At 42.7% G+C, this 24,579-nt stretch overlaps 1 protein-coding gene across 1 annotated transcript in view; it reads left to right on the top strand.

Annotated features, from left to right (window-relative positions):
* Positions 1 to 24,579, top strand: part of LOC311226569 (sodium-dependent neutral amino acid transporter B(0)AT1-like) — a gene marked incomplete at both ends in the record, with an annotated part of 84,475 nt that overhangs the window by 11,612 nt on the left and 48,284 nt on the right. The window contains 5 exons of the mRNA XM_084311989.1: positions 1,447 to 1,557; positions 5,276 to 5,388; positions 6,373 to 6,501; positions 13,520 to 13,676; positions 17,090 to 17,294. Of these exons, the coding sequence (XP_084168115.1) occupies positions 1,447 to 1,557; positions 5,276 to 5,388; positions 6,373 to 6,501; positions 13,520 to 13,676; positions 17,090 to 17,294 (715 nt within the window). The remainder of the gene's footprint in view (positions 1 to 1,446; positions 1,558 to 5,275; positions 5,389 to 6,372; positions 6,502 to 13,519; positions 13,677 to 17,089; positions 17,295 to 24,579) is intronic.

Below are 24,579 nucleotides of genomic sequence, written 5' to 3'. Positions count from 1 at the left end.
GGATGAGGAGTGATGGTGATCCTGGTTAGACCTCTACACTACCCAGCCCTGCCAGTGCTTAGACCTCTACACTACCCAGCCCTCCCAGTGCTTAGACCTCTACACTACCCTGCCCTCCCAGTGCTTAGACCTCTACACTACCCAGCCCTGCCAGTGCTTAGACCTCTACACTACCCAGCCCTCCCAGTGCTTAGACCTCTACACTACCCAGCCCTCCCAGTGCTTAGACCTCTACACTACCCAGCCCTCCCAGTGCTTAGACCTCTACACTACCCAGCCCTCCCAGTGCTTAGACCTCTACACTACCCAGCCCTCCCAGTGCTTAGACCTCTACACTACCCAGCCCTCCCAGTGCTTAGACCTCTACACTACCCAGCCCTCCCAGTGCTTAGACCTCTACACTACCCAGCCCTCCCAGTGCTTAGACCTCTACACTACCCAGCCCTCCCAGTGCTTAGACCTCTACACTACCCAGCCCTCCCAGTGCTTAGACCTCTACACTACCCAGCCCTCCCAGTGCTTAGACCTCTACACTACCCAGCCCTCCCAGTGCTTAGATCTCTACACTACCCAGCAGCTCCCAGTGCTTAGACCTCTACACTACCCAGCCCTCCCAGTGCTTAGACCTCTACACTACCCAGCAGCTCCCAGTGCTTAGACCTCTACACTACCCAGCCCTCCCAGTGCTTAGACCTCTACACTACCCAGCCCTCCCAGTGCTTAGACCTCTACACTACCCAGCCCTGCCAGTGCTTAGACCTCTACACTACCCAGCAGCTCCCAGTGCTTAGACCGCTACACTACCCAGCCCTCCCAGTGCTTAGACCTCTACACTACCCAGCCCTCCCAGTGCTTAGACCTCTACACTACCCAGCCCTCCCAGTGCTTAGACCTCTACACTACCCAGCCCTCCCAGTGCTTAGACCTCTACACTACCCAGCAGCTCCCAGTGCTTAGACCTCTACACTACCCAGCCCTCCCAGTGCTTAGACCTCTACACTACCCAGCAGCTCCCAGTGCTTAGACCTCTACACTACCCAGCCCTCCCAGTGCTTAGACCTCTACACTACCCAGCAGCTCCCAGTGCTTAGACCTCTACACTACCCAGCCCTCCCAGTGTTTAGACCTCTACACTACCCAGCCCTCTCAGTGCTTATACCTCTACACTACCCAGCCCTCCCAGTGCTTAGACCTCTACACTACCCAGCAGCTCCCAGTGCTTAGACCTCTACACTACCCAGCCCTCCCAGTGCTTAGACCTCTACACTACCCAGCCCTCCCAGTGCTTAGACCTCTACACTACCCAGCCCTCCCAGTGTTTAGACCTCTACACTACCCAGCCCTCTCAGTGCTTATACCTCTACACTACCCAGCCCTCCCAGTGCTTAGACCTCTACACTACCCAGCAGCTCCGATAAATAACATTTGAATGTTTTCATCTTTCAGGCTGTGTATGTGACCGCTACATTCCCCTACCTGGTGCTGACCATCTTCCTGATTCAAGGTCTGACTCTTCCTGGAGCAGCAGATGGGCTGGTCTACCTGTTTACCCCCAATGTGAGTTGAGACACACTCTAGCAACAAATCCTGAAATAATGTGCATACCTATTAAATATTTATATTAATCAAATGGAATTTAATCAAACATTGGTGAAAATGTACGATTTACATTATCTGGAATACAATACAATCATTGGAAGTAGATGTCGGTAAACACCATATACTCTGTAGGCTGTAAGGTGCTCCTGAATGGGTTAATACTGAATATGTAACATGGAGGAATTCTTCAGGCTGTGTTATGTAGAGTGACAACATATAAGCCGCTTTTCCACTGCATAGTACCTACTCGACCCGACTCTATACTCTACTCTGCCTTTTCGGTTTTCCATTGCAGAAATTTGCGTTTGGTACCTGGTACCGGGTACTTTTTTAGTACCTGCTATAGAGTTAAAAGCCCTTCATTGTTAGTTGATTGAATTGTAAAACCCTTGATAATAGAGCGCAACATTTCAGGGGAAAATACAGGAAGTGGATCCAGGAACAGTCTTGCCGTGGTAGATGCTAGATCACACATAATTTTGTATTTTACCTTTATTTAACCAGGTAAATCTATTAAGAACAAATTCTTATTTACAATGATGGCATGGCAAGAGACAACGCCTCTTGAAGGGAGGAAGGGGGGGGGGGGGGGGGCTGAAAAATTATTCAGATTAAGCATTTCTGACATACAATATATGTTATTACAATATATATACATACAACAAGCAATATAGCAGTGAGAGGGGCACCATGACAGACAGGGGGTTGGGGATGTTACTGGGTTGAGAAACAGTTGCAGGAATCAGTGAGAATGTTCATCAGAGAGTGCTTGAATGGTGACTTAGGCATAAAGGTGACCAGTTTGAGTGATTTATGTCGGTTGTTCCAGTCACTGGCATAAAATCCTTTTATTGGGGGGTTGTCTTTTTGGCCAAGTCGTACCTATGTATCCCTACCTCTAACCTTAACCATCCCCACTACCTACAAATTATAAATGAATGTAAACATTTTATACTGGGCCAAGGGATCTAGCGTCTACCTTTTGCCATAGACGTATTTAAAAATAAATCAAATGTAAGTGTTAGCTTGAAATGCAAACCATTTAAATTCCAAGTTTGTCATTGAGAATTATGAGTTTAAAATGCAGCAAATGTTCTTCTTAAAATATAAAATGGTATAAAATACTTGCCAGTAGTGTAATTGATTCATAGCCATTAGCTGATGTTACACCCAAGTTAGATTTTAATTGTGTTTCAGACCTTCTCGTAACGCTAGAATATAAACCTCATTTGGGTGTAGGAGCTCACTCAAATATTCTATGGCCTCACAAAGTAAGAGCCCCATTCATTGTCTATGGAGCAGTCCCAGATTTGACATAAATCAAATCAAATCAAATGTATTTGTAAGGCCCGACAACACACGTTAATGTCCCCATGGGCCGGACACGTCTTCTTTAAACAAGTCAAGAAGAAACATCACAATAAATCAAGAACAAAACAAAAACACCATAAAGTCCAAGACATTTTTAATTAACATTTAAAATAAATCAAATTAATTTATCCCAGTGACATCGCCGATTGGAGAATTCTCTCTCTGATTTCTAGCTTTAGGAGAGAGTGATGCGTTCACAAATACTGACTGAACTGTCCTGGGACACAGGAAGAACATAATAATTCTTTAAATGGGTGGCGTTCCCCTTTAAAATATACGCTTATGTATACTGTATATGTATTGTAAACATTTGAAATCACTGCACAAAATACCCTCGTCATTCTAAATGACAGGTGTACAACCATGAGTACAACCACCTTGGGATTTCAATTAGCATTTAAAGCTACTTTAGAAAGTAACTACTGGTAATTGTCAGATCCTGGCAGGTTTTTTGCTAATATAAGAATATCCATAAATGTACATTATTTATAAATCTACCATATCTATCCATATCTATCCATCTATAATTCTAAAATTCTAAAATTACGTAAACAGTGTCTACATGTACAGTACTGTTATTTACTGTGGTGAGCTATGTGTGCTCATACAGGGAATTCCATACAACGGCTCCCGTTAGGAGACAAGAGTCTGTGTTCTAAAAATGTTGTAATCCAAACCTAACCTCGTTCCCAGTTTTATCTCCTCCGTGAGATAAAGCCTGATAAAGAACTACGGCCAAAAGTGTGTAGCCTATATGGGGTAGAATTTCCGGTGTACTTCCCCTGGAAGCTGCCTCCGAACGGACCAAACTTTTCCCCGAATCCTGTCGGCAAACAAGCTAGAACTTCCCGGTCATGTAGTAAATTCTTCAGGCGAAGCCGTTGCAGTGGCTTAAACGAGGAAATATTGTGCACTTCAAACGTTTCTATAATTGTTTTGCCGAAACCGGAAAGCCTGTTGCCTGTACTTCCTGTACTTCCGTTTACACACTTTAGGAGGCATATCTTGTCCAGCCTAATCCAACCCTAACTAGCTGACCAATACCGATTCCTTTATTTGGTCTTGTGTCAGCCCTGTATTCTGCGTATATTCTGAAGAAGCATGTTCATTGGCTTAGTGACGACATGAAATAAGCTCAGTCTTTCTGATCCCATGGCTGAATCTAGAATATCTGCCCGTTGCAATGTTAATTTCCTTACGTCTCCTGTCTGTGTCACTTATGCTTGATTCACTTTGGAATAAACCATTGAAAGATGTCTTCTACCTTTCATTATTGGATAGTATTGATAACCTTGACAATTGGGATATTGAATATAGTCAGATATATACGTGTCAATTTGGTGACGTGATTATTTCACAATTTGTTGATGACGTGATTATTTCACATGATGTTACTTTAAATACATCCATCCGTTAAAGCGGGACTGTTCCTGGGTCATCTCTCTCTTCACGGTTTCCTCGAGTGCTCTATACCAGTGTTTCTCAACTGGTGGGTCACCACCCAAAAGTGGGTCGTGGGGCCATTTTGAGTGGATGTGTGTACAAAAAATTTAAAATAAAAAAAAAATTATACTTTTTTTTGCACTACCTATCTTTGTGAAAGTGGCTTCTCAGCTCTGGTCCAGCTGAAGACAAAGCAGAGGAACAGATTGGACATTGAGCATGACCTCAGAGTTGCTTTGTCTACCATCACCCCAGACTTTGAGACTCTTGTCAGGAGCAAACAACATCCCCAGTTATCCCATTAGTTCCCTGGGATGTTAAGCTAAGAAGTCTGCTAAGAAGGATATATTATTTATTATTATTATTTTATTTCATTGGGTTTTTAGCCCTAGCTGCACTTTTGTTGCAACCCCAGTTATCCCATTAGTTCCCCCAAACTTAGGCTTGTTATGTTAAGCTAAGAAATCTGCTAAGAAGCATATATTATTTATTATTATTTTATTTCATTGGGTTTTTAGCCCTAGTTGCACTTTTGTTGCACTTTTTTGTGTTTATTTCATGTTTTTAACAGTGCATGAAAGATTGTGTATTAGCCTACTGCAAAAAAAATATTGAAATAAATCATAGTGGTTAAAAAATTAGGGTCACGACTTAATGACTAAGGAAAATGTTGGGTCCCGAGGCTCGACCAGTTGAGAACCACTGCTCTATACTGTATGATGAGTTGTTGTTTGTCCCTCAGTGGGAGACCCTGAAGAACCACTGCTCTATACTGTATGATGAGTTGTTGTTTGTCCCTCAGTGGGAGACCCTGAAGAACCCCTGCTCTATACTGTATGATGAGTTGTTGTTTGTCCCTCAGTGGGAGACCCTGAAGAACCCCCAGGTGTGGCTGGACGCGTCCACACAGATCTTCTTCTCTCTGTCCTTGGCGTTCGGAGGTCTCATATCCTTCTCCAGCTACAACCCCGAGAAGTGAGCTCACCATCTGCTCTGATCTCTATCATCATCATCGAGCTGAGGCGACAGTGGCTCGGGAGGTAGAGCAGTCGTCTGGCAATACGGAGGTTCCCGGTTCGATTCCCGCTCCTCCCGGGCAGCGTGTCGATGTGTCCTTGACATTTAACCCCCTAATTGCTCCCGATGAGCAGGTCGGCACCTTGCATGGTCGCCTCCGCCGTCGGTGTGTGAATGTGTGAGTGAATGGGTAAAATGTGAGGAACAAATTGTTAAGCGCTTTGGATAAAAGCGCTATATAAAAAAGCAGCCATTTACCATTTGTTCATTAAAGCAGCTTCAAGCTGAGTTTTAACTTAGTGACATTTTACATCTACTGTATAATTGGCCCAAATATAAGACAGTGTTTTTTATAAGTATAGAACATGTCCAAAACGGATGTTAATAAGGTGTTGTAGATTCTCTGTAGATTCTTGTGTCTTCTTTGTCTTATGTTGAATGGTTTGTCGCTCCATCCCAGGGCACATTTCCCCACATGCCATGACCCGACCCCATCTACAGGCATTGTCACTTGTATTGATCCAGATCATTCAGATTTCGTACCACAACCACCTTGGCTTGCTCTGGTGGTCCGTTTAACTTTATAAAACGTTTCCATTTCTTGTCCTGGTTGCTTCAATCTTGCATTACTGTGCAACATTACTGTGCCATCACTGGCACCATATTTTGGTGATTTCTAAAGGATTGTAAAGTATTTCAGGGAGACACTGAACAGGGGAAATACAGTGGCATCCATCTTGGAATCCATCTTCCAATGATACTGTATTCAGGTCACCTCATTTGATAATGATATAGTGATATTGAAATATTCTATACATATAAGCTTTAAGTTATCAGTCAATTACAATGATTTCACTAATGTGTCTATAATGTGCTTATAATACCTCATAATGCACATCTTCCGGTAAAGTGTTACTGTCTAATCTGTTCTGCGTGTATCAGAAATAACTGTGAGAGGGATGCTGTTCTGGTCGGGGTTATAAACAGCGCCACGTCCATCTACGCTGCCATCCCAATATTCTCCATCTTGGGCTTCAAGGCTACCACCAACTTTAACTCCTGTGTTGGGAGGTACGTACAGACAGGCACATGGAGCATTACAATGTATATTCTTTATAAGACAGACCAATAAGAGCATTAGAATTTATATATATCTTTGTTTTGTTTTTGCATGTGTTTTTTTTATTTTTATTTTTATTCAATGTCTAATTTGTCTAAGCTGATTTAATTTTCTCTGTCTTTATTTTGTGTTTGTATCTGTTTTAAATATGCCTGTAAATCTCAACAGCATTGTAAACGAGGGAAACATCACACTGCATCCTTCAAGGATAAATAAAGAATTCAAATGTAATATTCTTTATAAGACAGACAGGCATAATATTAGAATGTATATTCTGTATATTCCAAGACATTTTATTATTCCAGAGGGACATTCTGTGCAGTTTGCATAGGTAGGCCAAAATTATACGTATAAAACAAATGATAAATTATATAAATTATACTCCTCTGCCTATTGCTACCAACCAAACCTGATAAAAACCCTTATCATTTGGGCTAGCCACCAGCCAAATGCTTATAAATAATTGTCTGTGATGTCCCAACCCACAATCCCAATGTAAACGAAAGGGCTCAACACAGGAAACCAACATATGGCATTGAGAAGAAAAAAATAAGTAATAAAAATGTTTAATGACTAAAGGAACACTTCACCGATTTTCAACCTCAATCTTGCTGTTGTGAGGAGGACGTGTGATAATCAGACATGTAACTCACGTGTTCTGTTGTGAGGAGGACATGTGATAATTAGACATGTAACTCACGTGTTCTGTTGTGAGGAGGACATGTGATAATCGGACATGTAACTCACCGACGTGTTTCGAGAGCTCAGCTGCATCTGCATGAGAGGAGAGCAGATCTCTAGTGAACTGTAGTAGAACTGTAGTAGAACTGTAGTAGAACTCAAGGCCAGATTAAGACTTCAGAGGCCCCTGGGCCAGATTCTTGTGGAGGCCCCCCCACACACACATACGCGTGCACGCACGCACAGTGGCGTTTTTATATGTCACTTAAAAGAATATATAGAATATTTAGAAGTGGTGGGCTCTGAGGGCCAAGCTAAAAGGACTTTGATCACCCTTGCCCACTTTGACAACCTAGGATGGCTTAGAGTAGACGACAGAGTACAGCAACTTGCAATGGGCCTGGTCTACAAGATACACTATGCGACCAAGGTACCCATGTACATGTCAAAATACTTCCCAAAGGTCAGTGAATACCACGATCACAACACCAGAGGGAGCTACACAAATCATGTTAAACCCAGATTCGGCTCAAACAAGCGACTAAACACGTTTCGCAATTATGCCACATCAATGTGGAACGCCCTACCCAAAGCTGTAAAGGAATGTGAATCACTACCCACTTTCAAAAACACTCTCAAAGAACACCTGACGGGGTAAAAAAAGTAGAGATAGTTGGTATGCTTTGCCGAAGTAACGCGCTCTTTCTGTCCCTTTCCTGTTTAGATTTTAACTTAGCAACTCCGCTTTCCCACCGTTTAACTTTTTTATCCATGTTTTTTGAGTGTCATATGATCATACAGTACTACTCGAGTCTTAGCCTACTTGATCAACTTGCAAGTGCAATTCTCGCGATCAGTGGTCACCTGACCTGACCTGACAGTGACCCCTGGACCTGGACGTCAGTGTCACATAGACTCAACGTCTCTCATCCCTCATTATAAAACAATCAATCATATTTTTATTTGCAATACAAAAAATGTAATAAAAATAGATAGAGAAGAGATGAGATGATACTAGTAGTCACTATAGATGCTGTGAAAGTAAACGCTGGATGAGGATCTGATTATATATATATTTTTTTCGTATCTCTTTTATTTTTTTTACTAGTGTGTAGTGGAGGCCCCTAGTCGTGTTATTTCTAAACCTAGCCGCATTTCTGGCAAGACTTTCTCTGATTGGCCGATGCCTGTTTCTACACTGGTTAAGCTTAGGCACTCTTTCGAAGTTGGTTAAGGTTAGAGTTTGTCTTAGAGCGTGACGGCAAGTTCTTTCGACGGTTAAGCTTAGGCACTCTTTCGAAGTTGGTTAAGGTTAGAGTTTGTCTTAGAGCATGGCGATAGAACGCCAGGTAATTTGCAGGCTGTTCGACGCGGAAATGTGCAAAGACACAGCTCGTCACGCGATTGGGCAAACATGTCAGTGGCCAATCAGAGAGCGTCAGTCAGTGCCAATCAGAGAGCGTCTGCCAGAAATGCGGCTAGGTTTAGAAATAACGCCCCCTAGTCACTAGGGGGAGCTCGATGATATCCGCTATCAGCACCGGCGGGTCTCTGCTGTCTGTCATGAATAATGATCCCAATCTGCCTTATTCGTGTCGGGCTGTGTCTATTATTTTACCAACGGATTTCCAGTTCCGCGTTCGCGTTCTGTGATCTGATTGGCCACTGACGTTTCTTAGGCGACTCTTTCGAAGTTGGTTAAGGTTAGAGTATGAAATCAGGGCTGGTGTTCTATCGCCCTGCTCTAAGACAAACTCTAACCTTAACCAACTTCGAAAGAGTGCCTAAGCTTAACCGGTGAAAGAAAGAGGCATCACACGATTGGCGCTACCAGAAACGTCAGTGGCCAATCAGAGCGCAGAACGCGAACGCGGAACTAGAAATCCGTTGGTAAAAGTATTCAGGCGTCGGGGCTGGGATGTGGAGATGCAAGTTTTGACTTTTTATTGCTGTTTTTACCTCGAACGGAAAACCTCAAACTCTTATGAAGAGGAGAAAAAATACTCAAGATTAGCCACTTGCAGACGGCAGGGTGTGACGTACTGTATATTTTAGTTGATGAAATATTTTTGTTGATTAAATATTTTAGTTGATGAAATATGTTTTCATTTCAGTGTCACAGTATGCCATCGATCTCCAAAATAAGAAAAAAATAAAAAAATAAAATGTGTGGCCTCTAGTGACGAGGGGCCTCCAAAAAAATAAAAATAAAAGTAAAAAAAATAATAATAATAATTTGGGGCCTCTAGTGACGAGGGGCCTCCAAAAAAAACGGACGGCCCGGTCGTTAATCCGGCCCTGGTAGAACTGTAGTACAACTGTAGTAGAACTCTGTAGTAGAACTGTAGTAGAACTGTAGTAGAGGCCCAACTCGAGGGAAGTCAAAGAAATAGTGTCTGCAGTTCGCTAGAGGTCTGCTCTCCTCTGTGAATATTTCAGGGTGCCGATGCAGCTGAGCTCTGGAGACACAGAAAACGTGAGTTATATGTCTGATTATCACATGTCCTCCTCACAACAGAACATGTGAGTTATATGTCAGATTATCACACGTCCTCCTCACAACAGAACATGTGAGTTACATGTCCGATTATCACATGTCCTCCTCACAACAGAACATGTGAGTTACATGTCCGATTATCACATGTCCTCCTCACAACAGAACACATGAGTTACATGTCTGATTATCACATGTCCTCCTCACAACAGAACACGTGGGTGAGTTATATGTCCAATTATCACATGTCCTCCTCACAACAGAACGAAAGGATTAAAGTTGAAAATTGGCAAAGTGCTCTCGATACAAGGACTGACCGTGTATGAGGGCTAAACATGAAAGTGCACTGCATTTTAAATTGCACTGTAAAAGCCTTGTTGATGTTGATGTGAAATGTTTGCAGTATAGCAGAGTAGAACAGACCTGCATTTTGAATTTTAATGGGATAAAAGAACACGCCAACATTTTGGGAAATTAGCTTATCGTCTTCTCCAGAGAGAGACAAGAAGATACATACCAGTTTCCTCTCTGTGCGTTCAGTAGAAAGCTATCTGGCTGCATGTTAGCCTTAGCACAATGAATGGAAGCGGACATGGCCGGTTAACCTAGGCATTCATTGTCCAACTAACACCTCTGCTGAAGGCTTACCGGCCATGTCCGCTTCCATTCATTGTGCTAAGCTAGGCTAACATGCAGCCAGATAGCTTTCTACTGAACGCACAGAGAGGAAACTGGTATTTATCTTCTTGTCTCTCTCTGGAAAAGACGGTAAGCTAATTTCCCAAAATGTTGGTGTGTTCCTTTAAGAAAATTCTATAAAAGCACATTTTCCATCTACAAGTCAAACCCTTAAAGGAAAACTCCAACATTTTGGGAAATTAGCTTATTTAACATCTTCCCTGGAGTTAGACAAGAAGATACATACCTTTTTTGTCTCTGTGCATGCATTAGGCTTAGGGAACAGCCGCTCCGTTAGCGTAGCTTAGCTTCATCACTGGAAGTGGGTCAGACTTGTACCCTGACGTTCCCTACAGTGCCCTACAGTTTGTTTGTTTGTTTGTTTGTTTATTTACACATATAAAAACAATTACATATATAATACAATATAATCCACAAGGGATGTGTAGGAGAATTGCCTAAAAACCCTCAAGGGGCTTGCATGTGGCATTCACCAGGAAGCAAAATTACATTATATCAAGATAAAATATAAAATCCCCCCCCCCCCCCCCCAAACAAACAAACACACACAAGCAGGCCTACATAGACACCGAAGCAGGCACCCATGCCATACGATTTCTGGTAGAGAAAACAATTAATGACAGGAAGAATATATAATAAAACGAAAATGCAATAACAAAATACAACAAGCCATCAGACCACAGTTTGTAAAGGAAGTCCATATGGGAAGTATTGGTGATCTAGGAGATGAGATTTCAGTGCTCTTTTGAATTTCAGAAAAGAAAATTCCAAAACATGTGGAGGCAAAGAGTTCCACCACTTTGACCCTCGGTAGAGCAAACAAAACTGAGATTGGGAAGTGCGGGAAAAGGGTGGTCTAAGCAAAGAGGAACTACGTGTGGGGTAATTATGAATTTGGTGATTGTGGGCAAACATGTCATGAAAAAAAGGGGGAAGGGCTCTGTTTAAAGAACTATGCACAAATAAACCAGTCTGAAGATGATTCACTTGATAAACACGGAGTATACCTAACTTATGGAATAGACAGAGGCTGAGAAGAATGACTTCGTTGAACACAGCTGATTATTTTTAGAGCTCGTTTCTGCAGATGGTATATGGGCTCAAGTTTGGTCTGATGAGTACTACCCCAAACTAAATTACAGTAATTGATATATGGGTAAACCATAGAGTAATATAACATTGTGGCAACCTCGGTGCTCAGCAAGTGACGTGTTTTTCCAAGAATACCAATACTCTTGGCCATTTTTGTATTTATGGCTGTGATATGAGGTTTCCATGATAGGGATTCATCAAGCAGAACACCAAGGAATCGTGTAGAACACACCCTAGCTATGGGGATGTCATTGATCACTACTTTATGAGGAGTTAAAAATCCCAGATTTGAGACACAAAAAAATGAAATTTGTTTTTTTAATGTTTAGTGATAATTTGTTGCATTTAAACCAAATTGATAGTTTGTTAAGTTCTTCATTTATGACCCTAATGATGGTATCAGGATCTTTATGTGAATAGAATACACTCGTGTCATCTGCAAATAAAATGTTCGACAGCCTGTCTGAGACGTTAGGGAGGTCATTGATATATAACAAAAATAACAAAGGCCCAATAATTGAACCTTGGGGCAGACCGCAAAGTAAAGGAAGAAAAGGAGAATTTATCCCATTATAGGATACAGACTGATGTCTATCTTTAAGGTAACTGGTGAACCATAGCAGTGCATTGTTTCAGTCACGAAATACACTCCAAATACAACTCCAAAACGTTCCTGTAAACATGTTGTGACCTGTGTATTTACCACGTGGAGAAATGAAAAATAATTGAATTAGACAATTACGTTTTCTAAGCAAATATACTCAGAACCATTTTTTTGCCGAACTACTCCTCTCGGGGCGCAGTCAGTGATTTCAACGTGACGCTGCTATAGACGTCGCTCTTTTATTTTGGAACCCCCCGACCGGAAGTTAGCCTAGTTATCTGCTTTAGTGTTCGCCCGGTTCTGTGTTTGTTGGTTAGCTCCGTTAGCTAGCAGTATATCAACACCAGCCATGGGAATACTGTTTTCTAAATTGGGGAGGCTTTTAATTGTCAAGGTAAGAGGATTTTAAGTCATGGTATCCATAAACTTCAATCGGTTCGGATCCTTTGAATGAATGAGAAATGAGAATGTAAACAAACACGGCGTCACGTTGAAATCACTGACTGCGCCCCGAGAGGAGTAGTTAGACAAAAAATAGTTCCGAGCATATTTGCTTAGAAAACGTAATTGTCGAATTCAATTATTTTTTATTTCTCCACGTGGTAAATACACAGGTCACAACATGTTTACAGGAACGTTTTGGAGTTGTATTTGGAGTGTATTTCGTGACTGTAGGGCACTGTAGGGAACGTCAGGGTACAAGTCTGACCCACTTCCAGTGATGAAGCTAAGCTACGCTAACGGAGCGGCTGTTCCCTAAGCCTAATGCATGCACAGAGACAAAAAAGGTATGTATCTTCTTGTCTAACTCCAGGGAAGATGTTAAATAAGCTAATTTCCCAAAATGTTGGAGTTTTCCAACATGTGTACATACAGTATACAGCCATCGTTTAGATGGTCCAAAGATTCTGCATTGGGGCTTTAAATGTAATAAGCTAACCAAACCACTTTTGGAGGTACCTAATCTGTATTAAATTTAATCTTTTCTATTCTAAAACATACTTTGGCAGCTTAAAAATTTGGTAAAGGCCACAATGTGTATGAGGCTCCCCCTTCTAACCTCAAAGGGAATTTGGTTGGAATAAGCAAGATATGTAGTGGTTAGTCTACATGGTCCTCATTACCAGACTGTGTTGAATGAGGACCGTGTAGACTCAACCACTAAAGGTGCTTGTCCAACTAAATCCCCTTTGAGCTTCTCTGATTGGTTATCTGTGATCTGTGACACTTTAGAATGGATTATCTGTGCTCTGCTGCTACACTGGCCAATGAAACTCACAGTAAAATGAGTCAGCATGGCCCTGTTTTGGTGCAGAATTCAAGAAGAATTCTCAAAATGTTACACATTGTAGCTTTAAGTTTCATGGCCTGGCCTGATTATCTTGTGTTCTGTTTGCAGCAACATCTTAGCTCTGACCAACCAGTTTGACATTGCAGACCAGGACATAACAGTGGAGAACTATGACCAGTGGTTTAATTATTATAACACAACGCACTATGAGGAAGTCTCCAAATTGAAGCTGAAATCCTGCATTTTGCAAAACTTCCTTGACAAGGTATGATGTTTTATAATCAGAGAACATAATGCAAAACACTAAACTTTCTGTGTGCCAACTCTGAAAAGCAATGCAACATTTCATTAACTGACCCTTTTCACAGACATGTCATAGCTGGGTATAAACACAGCTTCAGTGAATTGCATTAACACTTTCCGTGCCACGCCTCAGTGTCCTATTCACCCCGTTGAATGCCACCGCTCTATTCAATGACAGAGCACTCGCATTTGTGAACGCATAAACGATATCTTAAATTATGGCTATGTGTCTAATACGACCGGCGCTTATCAATGACTTGTTTGCAGTCAACATTGTTGAAACGGATTGTTTTTTAATCGGTTCATTTCCGTTTTATACCATTTTGAAAAACGCTATTTTTTTTAAAGTTTCAGAATTCTTTTTAGATTCTGCAGGAATCGCGCTTTACTGTAATACACAAAACACATCGTCATTTTTCGGCCTATTTATGAATCGTTTTCAAATAAACGCTAGATTATCGATAGTATATGTGTACTTATGCACGCTATAGAAGCGGGCTGAAAAATCCATTATCTTATTTCCTGATCAGCTACACACACTCACAGCCACATACACACATAGGGGACACATTGATATATAGGTGAAAACAGCTCTGATTATCCCAATACTGGTCAAATAGATTCCTTATCTCAGATCAGATGTTCTCCAAAAAGACGATAGGGGGCGGTATTTTCCCTGTTCGAGCGCAGACAGATCCCCACTGGTAACATGAGGCTAGATTGATGAAAAATGAATGGAAATCGATAATAAAAAAAATGTACAATTAAAAACGAGATTCCTTGTCGGCTGGCACTCAACGGTTGGCATGAACTAACGAGAAATCTCGTCGCTGGCACTCAAAGTGTTAATAATGTCCATAATATAATTTGACTCTCAAACGTCTGTGAAAAGGATTCCATTCCCTGCTGCTCTCTCCTTCATCTGCCCTGCTCTCCTTCAAATCTGATGATTAAAGCTTGTTCCTCAATATTCTCTCCCGTTCCTCTTCCTGGCCAGATTGGACCCATTTACTGCTGTGGCATTTCGTGTTTTATTATTTATTTTCTTGCCTCCTCGTCCTCCTCTGGAGAATTCTTGACCAGGTGCGGAATGACATGTAATAATTTGGAGCATTCGAATTTATATACATCTTCTTTTTGTATCTGTGTTTTTATCCTATTCATTCAATGTCTAAATTGTCTAAGCTGATTTTCTTTATTTTGTATTTATATCTGTTTCTAATAATATGCCTGCATTGTAAATGAGGGAATTGATTGATTGATTGATTGATTGGTTGATTGATTGATTGATTGATTGATTGATTGATTGATTGAAAACTTTATTAACAGATTGCGGAATGGGTACAATACAGTATGGCTCAATACAAACATTGGACATTTACCGGGGCCAGTTTCTAAGGGCCTTTTCTCACTCACCCTATTCGTTTCTATTTCGTTCCGTTCTGCCCGTTCCGAGATCTGATTCGAACTCCCCCCCCCCCCTCTCCCCCCTCTAGTTTGTGTACACACTTCAGTCTGGGTGCGCTCTGGGTTTTGTTTACGGTTTGCGTTTTGAGCTTGTAAGCTTGCCGTAGTCGATGATGTCACGCTCGAAATGTAAACACAGGAAGTGTTAACACGGAGACTGGAGAATGGATGTTGATATAAAGAAACAAATAACTAATAAATATGAAGTTATATTTGAACCTCTGTTGTCAAGCCTTGTCAATATAACCCACCCCCCTTTTCTCACGAATGGAACTCTGTTGTAGAGTCCGCTTTTGATCGTTTTGCAGGGTTAACAATAACGCTAAGCTAACGGCTACGGCTAGTTAGCTTTATAACCTTTTACTAGTAACATTGCTCGCATCGATTATATTGAATGTCATTGATCTACTGGTCGACCGAAAATGTAAACGGGAATGTCTTAACACGACTGCGGACTCTGGATGTTGATATAAAATGAACAAATTGCCAATAAATATGAAGTTATATTTGAACCTCTGTTGTCAAGCCTTGTCAATATAACCCACCCCATTTATCACGAATGGATGGTGTTGTAGAGTCCGCTTTTGAGCGTTTTGAGCGATCTACTGATCGACCACGGCCGACTGGTTGGGCACCACTGGTCTAATAGAAATAAATGCATTCGAACAAGAAAGTATAGTATACAGCAATGGCTAACGGCTAAACGCTAGTTAGCTAGCCTGTTCAGAAGCTAACATTATCCCATCGCTTGTGGCAATTATATTGCATGTCATTGATCTACTGGTCGACCACGGCCGACTGGTTGGGCACCACTGGTCTATAGAAATAAATGCATTGAACAATGTATAGACATAGCAATGGCAAACAAAATTGCCAGGCCTAACCGCCCCCACTCAGCGCGCACCTGAGACCACCTATTTCAGCGGTCCAGGTTCAGCGCCCCCGGGGACGAATCAGCGGGGGGCGGGGACGGGGGACAGCGTTCTCACTCAGACAGACACACAATTTTCTGATGCGAGCCGGCTCTGATTCGACACAGAGCAGTGAGTGTGAAACCACCCTAAGTGCTCTTTGAGAGCGGTTTTGAAGGAGGGTAGGGATTCACATAATTTTACGGCTGTTTGTAGGGCGTTCCACATTGTTGTGGCATAATTGCGAAATGTATAATACGTTTATGGCCCTTAACCGTTGGCACCCAATAACGTATATAAACGTTGTTGGCCGTGAAAGAGTTAACAGCAGCCTTTATCAGGATGCAGTAACATTATCATCTTATAATCATCTGACATAAAATCATAAATACTTGTATAAATCTAAATAAATAAATATTGTTATAAACAAATGTGCACAGGTAATCAAGAACTGAATGAAAAATAAATTACACTGAATAGAAGCATATTTCAGTAGCAGCATCTTCTTAGAACAACAACAAAAAGTAACTACTGCAGGCTGCAGCATGTCACCAAATAACAACGCATAGCGGCTTGGAGGTGAAATGCAGCCTATTCCACAACATTAATTACTCAGTTCTTTAAAAAACTGAAAAGAAAAATATTATTTATTAACAATTTATTTTGGTAACATAAATAATAAAAATGTGTACATTAAAAAAAAAAAAAAAAATATATATATATATATATATATATATATATATATATATATATATATATATATATATATATATATATATATATATATATATATATATATATATATATATATATATATATATATTTTTTTTTAGATACCCCCACAGGTGTTGTTGACTATGGGGGCCCAGACTCTATCTATGGGGGCCAAGCCCCCATTGGCCTCCCCATAACTCGAACTCTGCTCCTCCTCCTCCTCCTGTCAATTACAATGTGTCAATGTTAACATCCTCTCCCCTCTCCCCTCCTCCTCCCCCAGAGTGCCTCAGGTACCGGCCTGGCCTTCGTCGTGTTCACCGAGGCGGTCTTGGAGATGCCGGGCTCTCAGGTTTGGGCCGTGCTGTTCTTCGTCATGCTCTTCAGCTTGGGCCTCTCCTCCATGTTTGGCAACATAGAAGGGATCCTCACACCCCTCAGAGAACTCAAACTGCAGCCTAAGTGGATGGCCAATGAGCTCTTCACAGGTACAGTACCCCAGAACCCCAACGCCACACCAGAGCCCTTTCAAGTGTATAGGGAAGTGTAGTGTTCTCCCTAGGTAGAAAACTCCTTTAAAAAACAGCTAAAAACACGTTCAGACAGGCTTTTGGTCATATATAGGCATTCACTGGGGGCCTACAAATACATTCTTTCATGGGGCCCAGAATCTGGAGCTACACCCCTGTTTGTAAAACGAAAGCCTGCTTAGCCTGGATGCTAACGTTAGCTAACGTTAGCCAGCCGAATTGTTTAGAGACTTGATTAAGGGATTGAAACGTTGTTAACTTGGCTATGTCACATATAAACACAATGTAATGTATCACGTTGGCTGCTGGCTGCTAATGCAGCCTGCAGATAATATTTGCATGTGCACTGTGTTAGTGGTGAATGAATGAATGTTGCAGCTAGCTTGTGGCTAGGCTAGCGTACTTTGCTGATCATGGCGCACGGCTGATCTAGTGCCTCTGTGGCTCTGCTGATTTGTCACGGTGAGATTCATGTGGTGGAACTTTGGTGTGCTCTTATGAATGAGAACTGCTATCTTGTCCGTTGTGTGTGGGTTTGTGTCTGAAACGACCGGTGGCTTGTGTGTGTTGCGTGAGATGCAGAAGTAAACATTGCCAGGCATTGTAGTTCTCGGACCGCTTTCACCCACAGTTAAAGGAGACATGACATGCTGGTTTGATGAAATGTATAGTGTAAATGAAATGAATAGTTTATGTATATTCAATAGTAGTATTGATAGTATATTAGTATGTATATTGTTATTAATATTAATATAAATTAATTGATTGATTGGTGTTGGTATTAATATTAATATATAGTGTATATTAATATTATGTTTTCATCTGTGTCCACTGACCACTGACACACAGTGGGGGATGTTTTAAAAATATAATTTAATATATAATATAATATAATAATTTGTGCTTCACCTAAAAATTTGGTCACCAGCCTCCACTGGTGAGAACGCAGCAGAGCTGGGTCCAGCTGAGTCCCCGACTGTAGGCCAGGAATGTTGAAGTGGAGGTCGAACAGCGGGAGTGGATGGGGCCTAGGATTCACTAACCTAGGGAGGGAGGGTGCGCTGGTCCTTCTTGCCCTCCAGGGCGATCAGCAGTAGCTCCCCACACACCCACACTTCCCCCAATACTTCCTGGGCCCTCCCACACCCGATGGCAGTAAAGATGGATGATATATTCGCTCCCCAAAGCAGTACCATTCCTGAATGATGAGTAGAGACCTTTCCCAATGAACTATAGGCAGGGGGGTGGGGAAAGGGTTAAATTATAATGAACATTAACAGACACGCACACAGTGGTCCCATTAAACTCTCCTGTACTGGAAGTCTGATGCACGTTACAAATAATTACACAAGGATGAAAGTTATTTCCGCACTGGGCACCTAGTGCTCTCGCTCTATAACACAGACTAAAGTTCTTCCCACACTGGGCTAGACACAGTAATAACCCCTTCCCTTTAAGGGTTTATATACTGCTTCGCTTCTCCGTAAGTGGGGAAAGAGGGGAGGAAGTGGGATTTTTGTAAAAGAACACACATTATTATTAGATTCAACCAAAATGACAGTGGGCCCATGTTGCAAATAAAAGTCCTATCTATAGCCGGCTTTTCCCCAAAATAATAAAGGTTGGGCGTCCCTAAACACTGTTACCAGCGTCAGTTCAAAGCACTGCTTCTCTTCGCCCTTAAAGAGCCCGCGCCGCACAGAGAATGTCTACCGATAAAGTTTCAGCACTCGGAGCGCTAGCTGTACTTAACCAAGTGGCGGGCCTGCTCCCACCACCAACCGTCCGTGTGGTGAGATGGCCGTCGAGAGGTCGCGTGAAAGCAGGCAGCGGGGCTGGGTAGATGTTGGGCAGGGGACTGCTGGGGTAACGGCTCGGAGGGGCTGGAGGAGCGTGCAGTGTAGTGACGTCCGCTGCTGGGCTGAAGGGGTGGGGCGACACTCGGGCTAAATTGTGGTGCTAGCCTAACTGAAGCTAAGCTGTGGGTCGTGGTAAACCCCCTGTCATGACGCATATACTTCAGCTAAAACGCAATGTGGGCAATATCTACCACACTCTTCGGCAGTAGCTCGTCTGCTTCTTCGTTCATAATGTCTCTTCCGCATTAACTAAAAGTTAAGCTATCGCATACTCATTACTAACCCGCTTCGTAACTGGGTTTATATCTTGCATGCTTGATGTCCGGAGCTCCAGCTCCGTGCGTCCTCTTCCCTCTCTGGAAAATGATGAAGAGGGTGCTCCGCTGTCTGCACCGCACCTCCAGTCCATCCTTCTTCACCTGGTCTCCTCCCTTGCCCAACATCTCACCAGCTCCCCCTGGCGGCACTCCAGTGCATGCTCCACTATTAACTGTCAATGTTAGAATATGGAGGATCAAGAGGGGTCAGTGGGCACAGTAGAGTAAAAGGAATTAGGTTAGACACACTGAATTATTGTTAGACATATTCAGGTGTCTACATATCCCCCTACTTTAAACTTGCCAAGTCCCATTGCAAGTTACACAACTCCCTGTTTAGTGGAGTTACACCAGTGAAAAAACACATACATGTACACGGTCCTTAGACCCACAACTTTGCACAACTTGTCACGATTAGCAAACACTGTTCACAAAACACACTCTTGAGCACATAGTCGTGACGATACCGGGCAGGTAACTGACCTCTAGTACTCCTCCGTGGCCGGAGTGGTTCGACCCCCCCCTTTCAGACCCCGTGTCCGCCTTCTCGCCCTCCCGGGTAGCAACACGAGGGGACGTAGGAGGGGTGGAGTAACCAAGGGGGGAATCAGGAAAGATGTCCCTAGATACCAAGAACATGTAAATGGACCTTGTAGAAGTGGAGCAATCTTCCATTTACTTAGGTATGTCTTTTTGGCCGGATAAAAAAAAGGCTTAAGAGGTTAAAGGGGACCTGCATTGCTATTCCTAGCACTATTTGGGCAACTTTACACAATTCCTGTGAGTCTATGGAAGACATCTGTAAGTTTTTTTTTTTTTTTTAAATCATTGTTTTATATTTCTAATGGAGTACTCAAAAGCATCATTTTCCAGCCTCAAGATTTCAGCCTGTTATTGGCTGGGCTCCGGCCATAAGCACTTTCAGTGACAGTCATCCACACAGTCTGCGAGTGGCAGAGAGAGAAGAGAGAGAGAGAGAGAGAGAGAGAGAGAGAGAGAGAGAGAGAGAGAGAGAGAGAGAGAGAGAGAGAGAGAGAGAGAGAGAGAGAGAGAGCAGCTGCGAGCGAGATACGCAGGTCCCCTTCTCTTTCTCTCTCTCCCTCTCCCGTTTGAGGAAGTCTTCCACTGTGCCGTGCGCTATGCTCCCAAATCGAGAGAGAGAGAGAGAGAGAGATAGAGAGGGGGAGAGAGAGAGACAGACCGAGAGACGACAGCGTGACGTGCGTGTGTGTATGTGTGCTCTGTCGCGATGGTCTATCTGATTCTCCCTCTCTCTCTTGCTCGCTCTCTGTCAAATCCCGTTTGGTGCGCTACAACCACAGAGCCAATCGGATCACTATCCGCTCCATCCTCGCCACGTGACGTCACCATGCGAGTCAAATCAGAACGACCTGATTAAAATGGACCAGGAAATGAATGACCTGAATGACGGCAATCCGCCAATATGGTATTTAGATACACAAACACATTGATACTAACTCCTATTACTATAATACAATGCTAGACACTGAACAAATACATTTATAATGCATGTCACCTTTAAGCAGAAATAATACCAATGTTTTGGTCAACAAACCTTCAGAATAAGAGGTGCAGGAACAGAACCTTCCGTTCAACATGGGCACAGGTTGTTCCAGACAACAGTGTAGAACTAATTACCCAATATTTTCCTTTCAGGGATAGTAACATTTATTTTTATCACTTGGTGTCCTGTGTCATTTTATCAAAGGAACTAGATATATCAGTGCTTTTGCAACTGAGATATTGGAAGGAGGTCATAGCATTCGATAGTAATGAGACTGTAAATCACATGCAGTGCCTTCCAGATCGCCACATGTCCGAGTTTCACTATGTAATTAGTATACAAGAACTTAAAGGGATATTTAAACATTTAAAATGTTGGTTAGTTATATTTCTTTACCAGACACAATGGAGGAATTATTATTTCTTGAAGGCTTATAGTGAAAAAAAGATGAAATGCCTTTGTCATTGGCAAGTTCTTAGCATGCGCCGTCCCGCATATGGGACTTTTTTAGGACGATTTGCCCACCGGCACTTTGGTGACCCCTAGTGGCTCGCGTGTGCATATTTCGTAATACAATATATATATATCGAATTGAAGGCTTATTTGTTGCCTGTCGATTGGGACAAAATCCGTTCAGCGGTTCTCGAGTTACATGCCGGTATTTGAGGCTTGTGCAAAGTACACGCTATTGCGCAAAATACCACTCCCAACTCTTGGCGCAGTAGTTCCGTCAATTTAGAGCTGATCTCGAAAATTATTGTGGAGCGTTGTAGCCAATGAGTGTGGATTTACCATTTCTTGGTTTCATAGAACCATTTCTATGCCCGGTTCGACAGAGCAAACAGGGACCAAATAGTACAGCCCCTCCCCCCCAGCGGCACAGCCCCCGTCCTGAGCCACCATGAAGTCAGGTGTTGCCTCCGGAATACCAACCCAAGGAAGGCAGCAGGACCTGATGGAGTGGTGGGCCGCATACTGAAGGAGTGTGCGGACCAGTTGACGGAGGTCTTCACAGATATATTTAATCTTTCCCTGCTACTATCATATGTCCCAGCATGCTTCAAAACATCCACAATTATACCAGTACCCAAGCAGTCAGTTGTCACGTGCCTGAATGATTACAGACCCGTGGCACTCACCCCCCTCCCTGCTAAATGTCTAGAGAAACTGGTCAGGAAACACATTACATCCATCATTCCGGCCTCCTTTGACCAATACCAGTTTGCTTACAGGCAGAACAGATCAACTGAAGATGCTATAGCCATTGTGCTTCATACCGCCCTAGAACACCTAGAGAAGAAAAACACCTACGTAAGAATGCTCTTTGTCGACTATAGCTCTGCCTTCAACACCATACTCCCCCGTAAACTCATCAGTAAACTCCAAACCCTGGGTCTGTGTAATACACTGTGTAACTGGGTGCTGGACTTCCTCACAAACCGCACACAAGCCGTCAGACTGGGCAACTACACCTCGTCCACCCTGTCTCTCAGCACCGGCGCCCCGCAGGGTTGCGTACTCAGCCCACTACTGTACACCCTGCTCACACATGACTGTTCCCCCTCCTACCCCTCCAATTACATCATCAAGTTCGCAGACGATACCACAGTTGTGGGTCTCATAACAAACAACAATGAGTCTGCCTACAGGAGGGAGGTGGAGGACCTTATAGTCTGGTGTGATAATAACAACCTGGCGCTCAATATAAAGAAAACAAGAGAGATTATAGTGGATTTTAGAAGATCAAGGCCTGACCACTCCCCTCTGCTCATCAACAACGAAGTAGTGGAGAGGGTCACTGAGTTCAAGTTCCTGGGTCTCAGTGTGAGTGAGACCCTGTCTTGGAGCACCAACACCGCCTCAGTGATCGGAAAAGCTCAGCAACGCCTATACTACCTAAGGAAGCTGAAGCAGGCTGGCCTGCCACGAAATCTCCTTGTCAACTTTTACCATTGTGCGGTTGAGAGTGTGCTGACCTACGGTGTGTCTGTGTGGTTCTCCAGCTGCACAAAGGCAGAGCAAGAGGCTCTACAGAGGGTGGTGAAGGCGGCAGGCAGGATCATCGGGACTCCTCTACCAAACATCACCTCCGTCTTCACCTCCCGCTGCCTCCACCGCTCCAAATGTATCATCAAGGACCAGTCGCACCCAGCACATCACCTCTTTCAGCTCCTTCCCTCAGGGAGGAGATACCGGTCAATACATGCTAAGAGTACACGATTTAAGAACAGCTTTTTCCCCCAAGCAGTTAGACTGTTAAACACTCATTGACTGTCCCCTCACGTGCACCATGCACTTACCACTGCACTTGATAATCTCTGATTACCACCCATTATGCACTTTATTATTTAAAATATTCTGTTATGTACAGTGTTATGTGTTATGTGTTCATGTATGTATTATGTACTACGGTCTGTGGGAGCTCCCCTGAAATTTCGTTGTATACTGTGCAATGACAATTAAAAGTCTATTCTATATTCTATTCTAGGAAGAGAAAAACAGCTGAATGAATTGAAGTCTATGAGAAAACTGAGTTTTTCTTTTGTACACAGTTTACCAAAATCACTCCTAATCACACATTTCTGAATGGATCTTTATGAAATTTGGACATTGGTACTACATAAGGCTTCAGGCTATGGGTCCGTATGGATTTGTAAGCCATACCACCTTCTGGGGAAATATTACCTTTGGACTACTAACTACTACAGAAAAACTTGAGTAACAAGTTTTTCTACAACTCAAGTTCAGACCTATGTTACTCTATTACGTTAGCACTGAAAGTAATTTTTTTCTGGAATCAGAAACTTCAGAATGTCATCTTTCAAAAGAGACCAGGCTCATGCATGTGCTATAAGGATAAAGTATATTGTTTTGGTTTGCAAAAAAAGTATGCAGTCCTCAAAAACGAAAACTAAAATGGCCAGGAGACTCATTGCAGGTTAACCGGTTAAATACAGAACATGGTTAAAAAGTTAACTCTGTTTCGGCGTCTATCCTTCTTCTGGGATTTACAGCCAACGGAGTGGTGAAGCAAACTTAAAGAAAGAAAAGACGAGGAGTAAAACATGTGTAGTCATTTAGTATCATCCTCAACCAGTACTATTGGTCTACAATTAACCCTTCCCTTTAATATCATCTACTGGGGTCTGCTACTGCTATATATATATATACACACACACACACACACATATATATATATATATACATACACCTATATGCATAAACACATATACATACACACATGCATATACACATACACAACCACACACAGATAAAAACTAACTTTACAGGAAATTAGTCATATCTAGATCCTCATTTAGGCCAGGGTAATAGGTAGCTCGCTCTTCGCCATTATGAGATATCTCTTATCTCCTAGCACATAATGTGCTCACGAAACAACAAATGCACTCACAGGCCACGCCCCTGCGTCCCACTATATGCCGCCGGACATGGTCACACTCCACCTTCCTCAGAAAGATTTCCAACACTGAAAACCCATCCAAGGGACCTCAGGGCGCTAAGAGCAAGACTCTCAGCCAGTA

The sequence above is a fragment of the Notolepis coatsorum genome (assembly GCF_963971535.1).
Source record: "Notolepis coatsorum genome assembly, chromosome: 4".
Taxonomy (NCBI): Eukaryota; Metazoa; Chordata; class Actinopteri; order Aulopiformes; family Paralepididae; genus Notolepis; species Notolepis coatsorum.
This window is presented reverse-complemented; position numbering and strand designations above follow the sequence as displayed.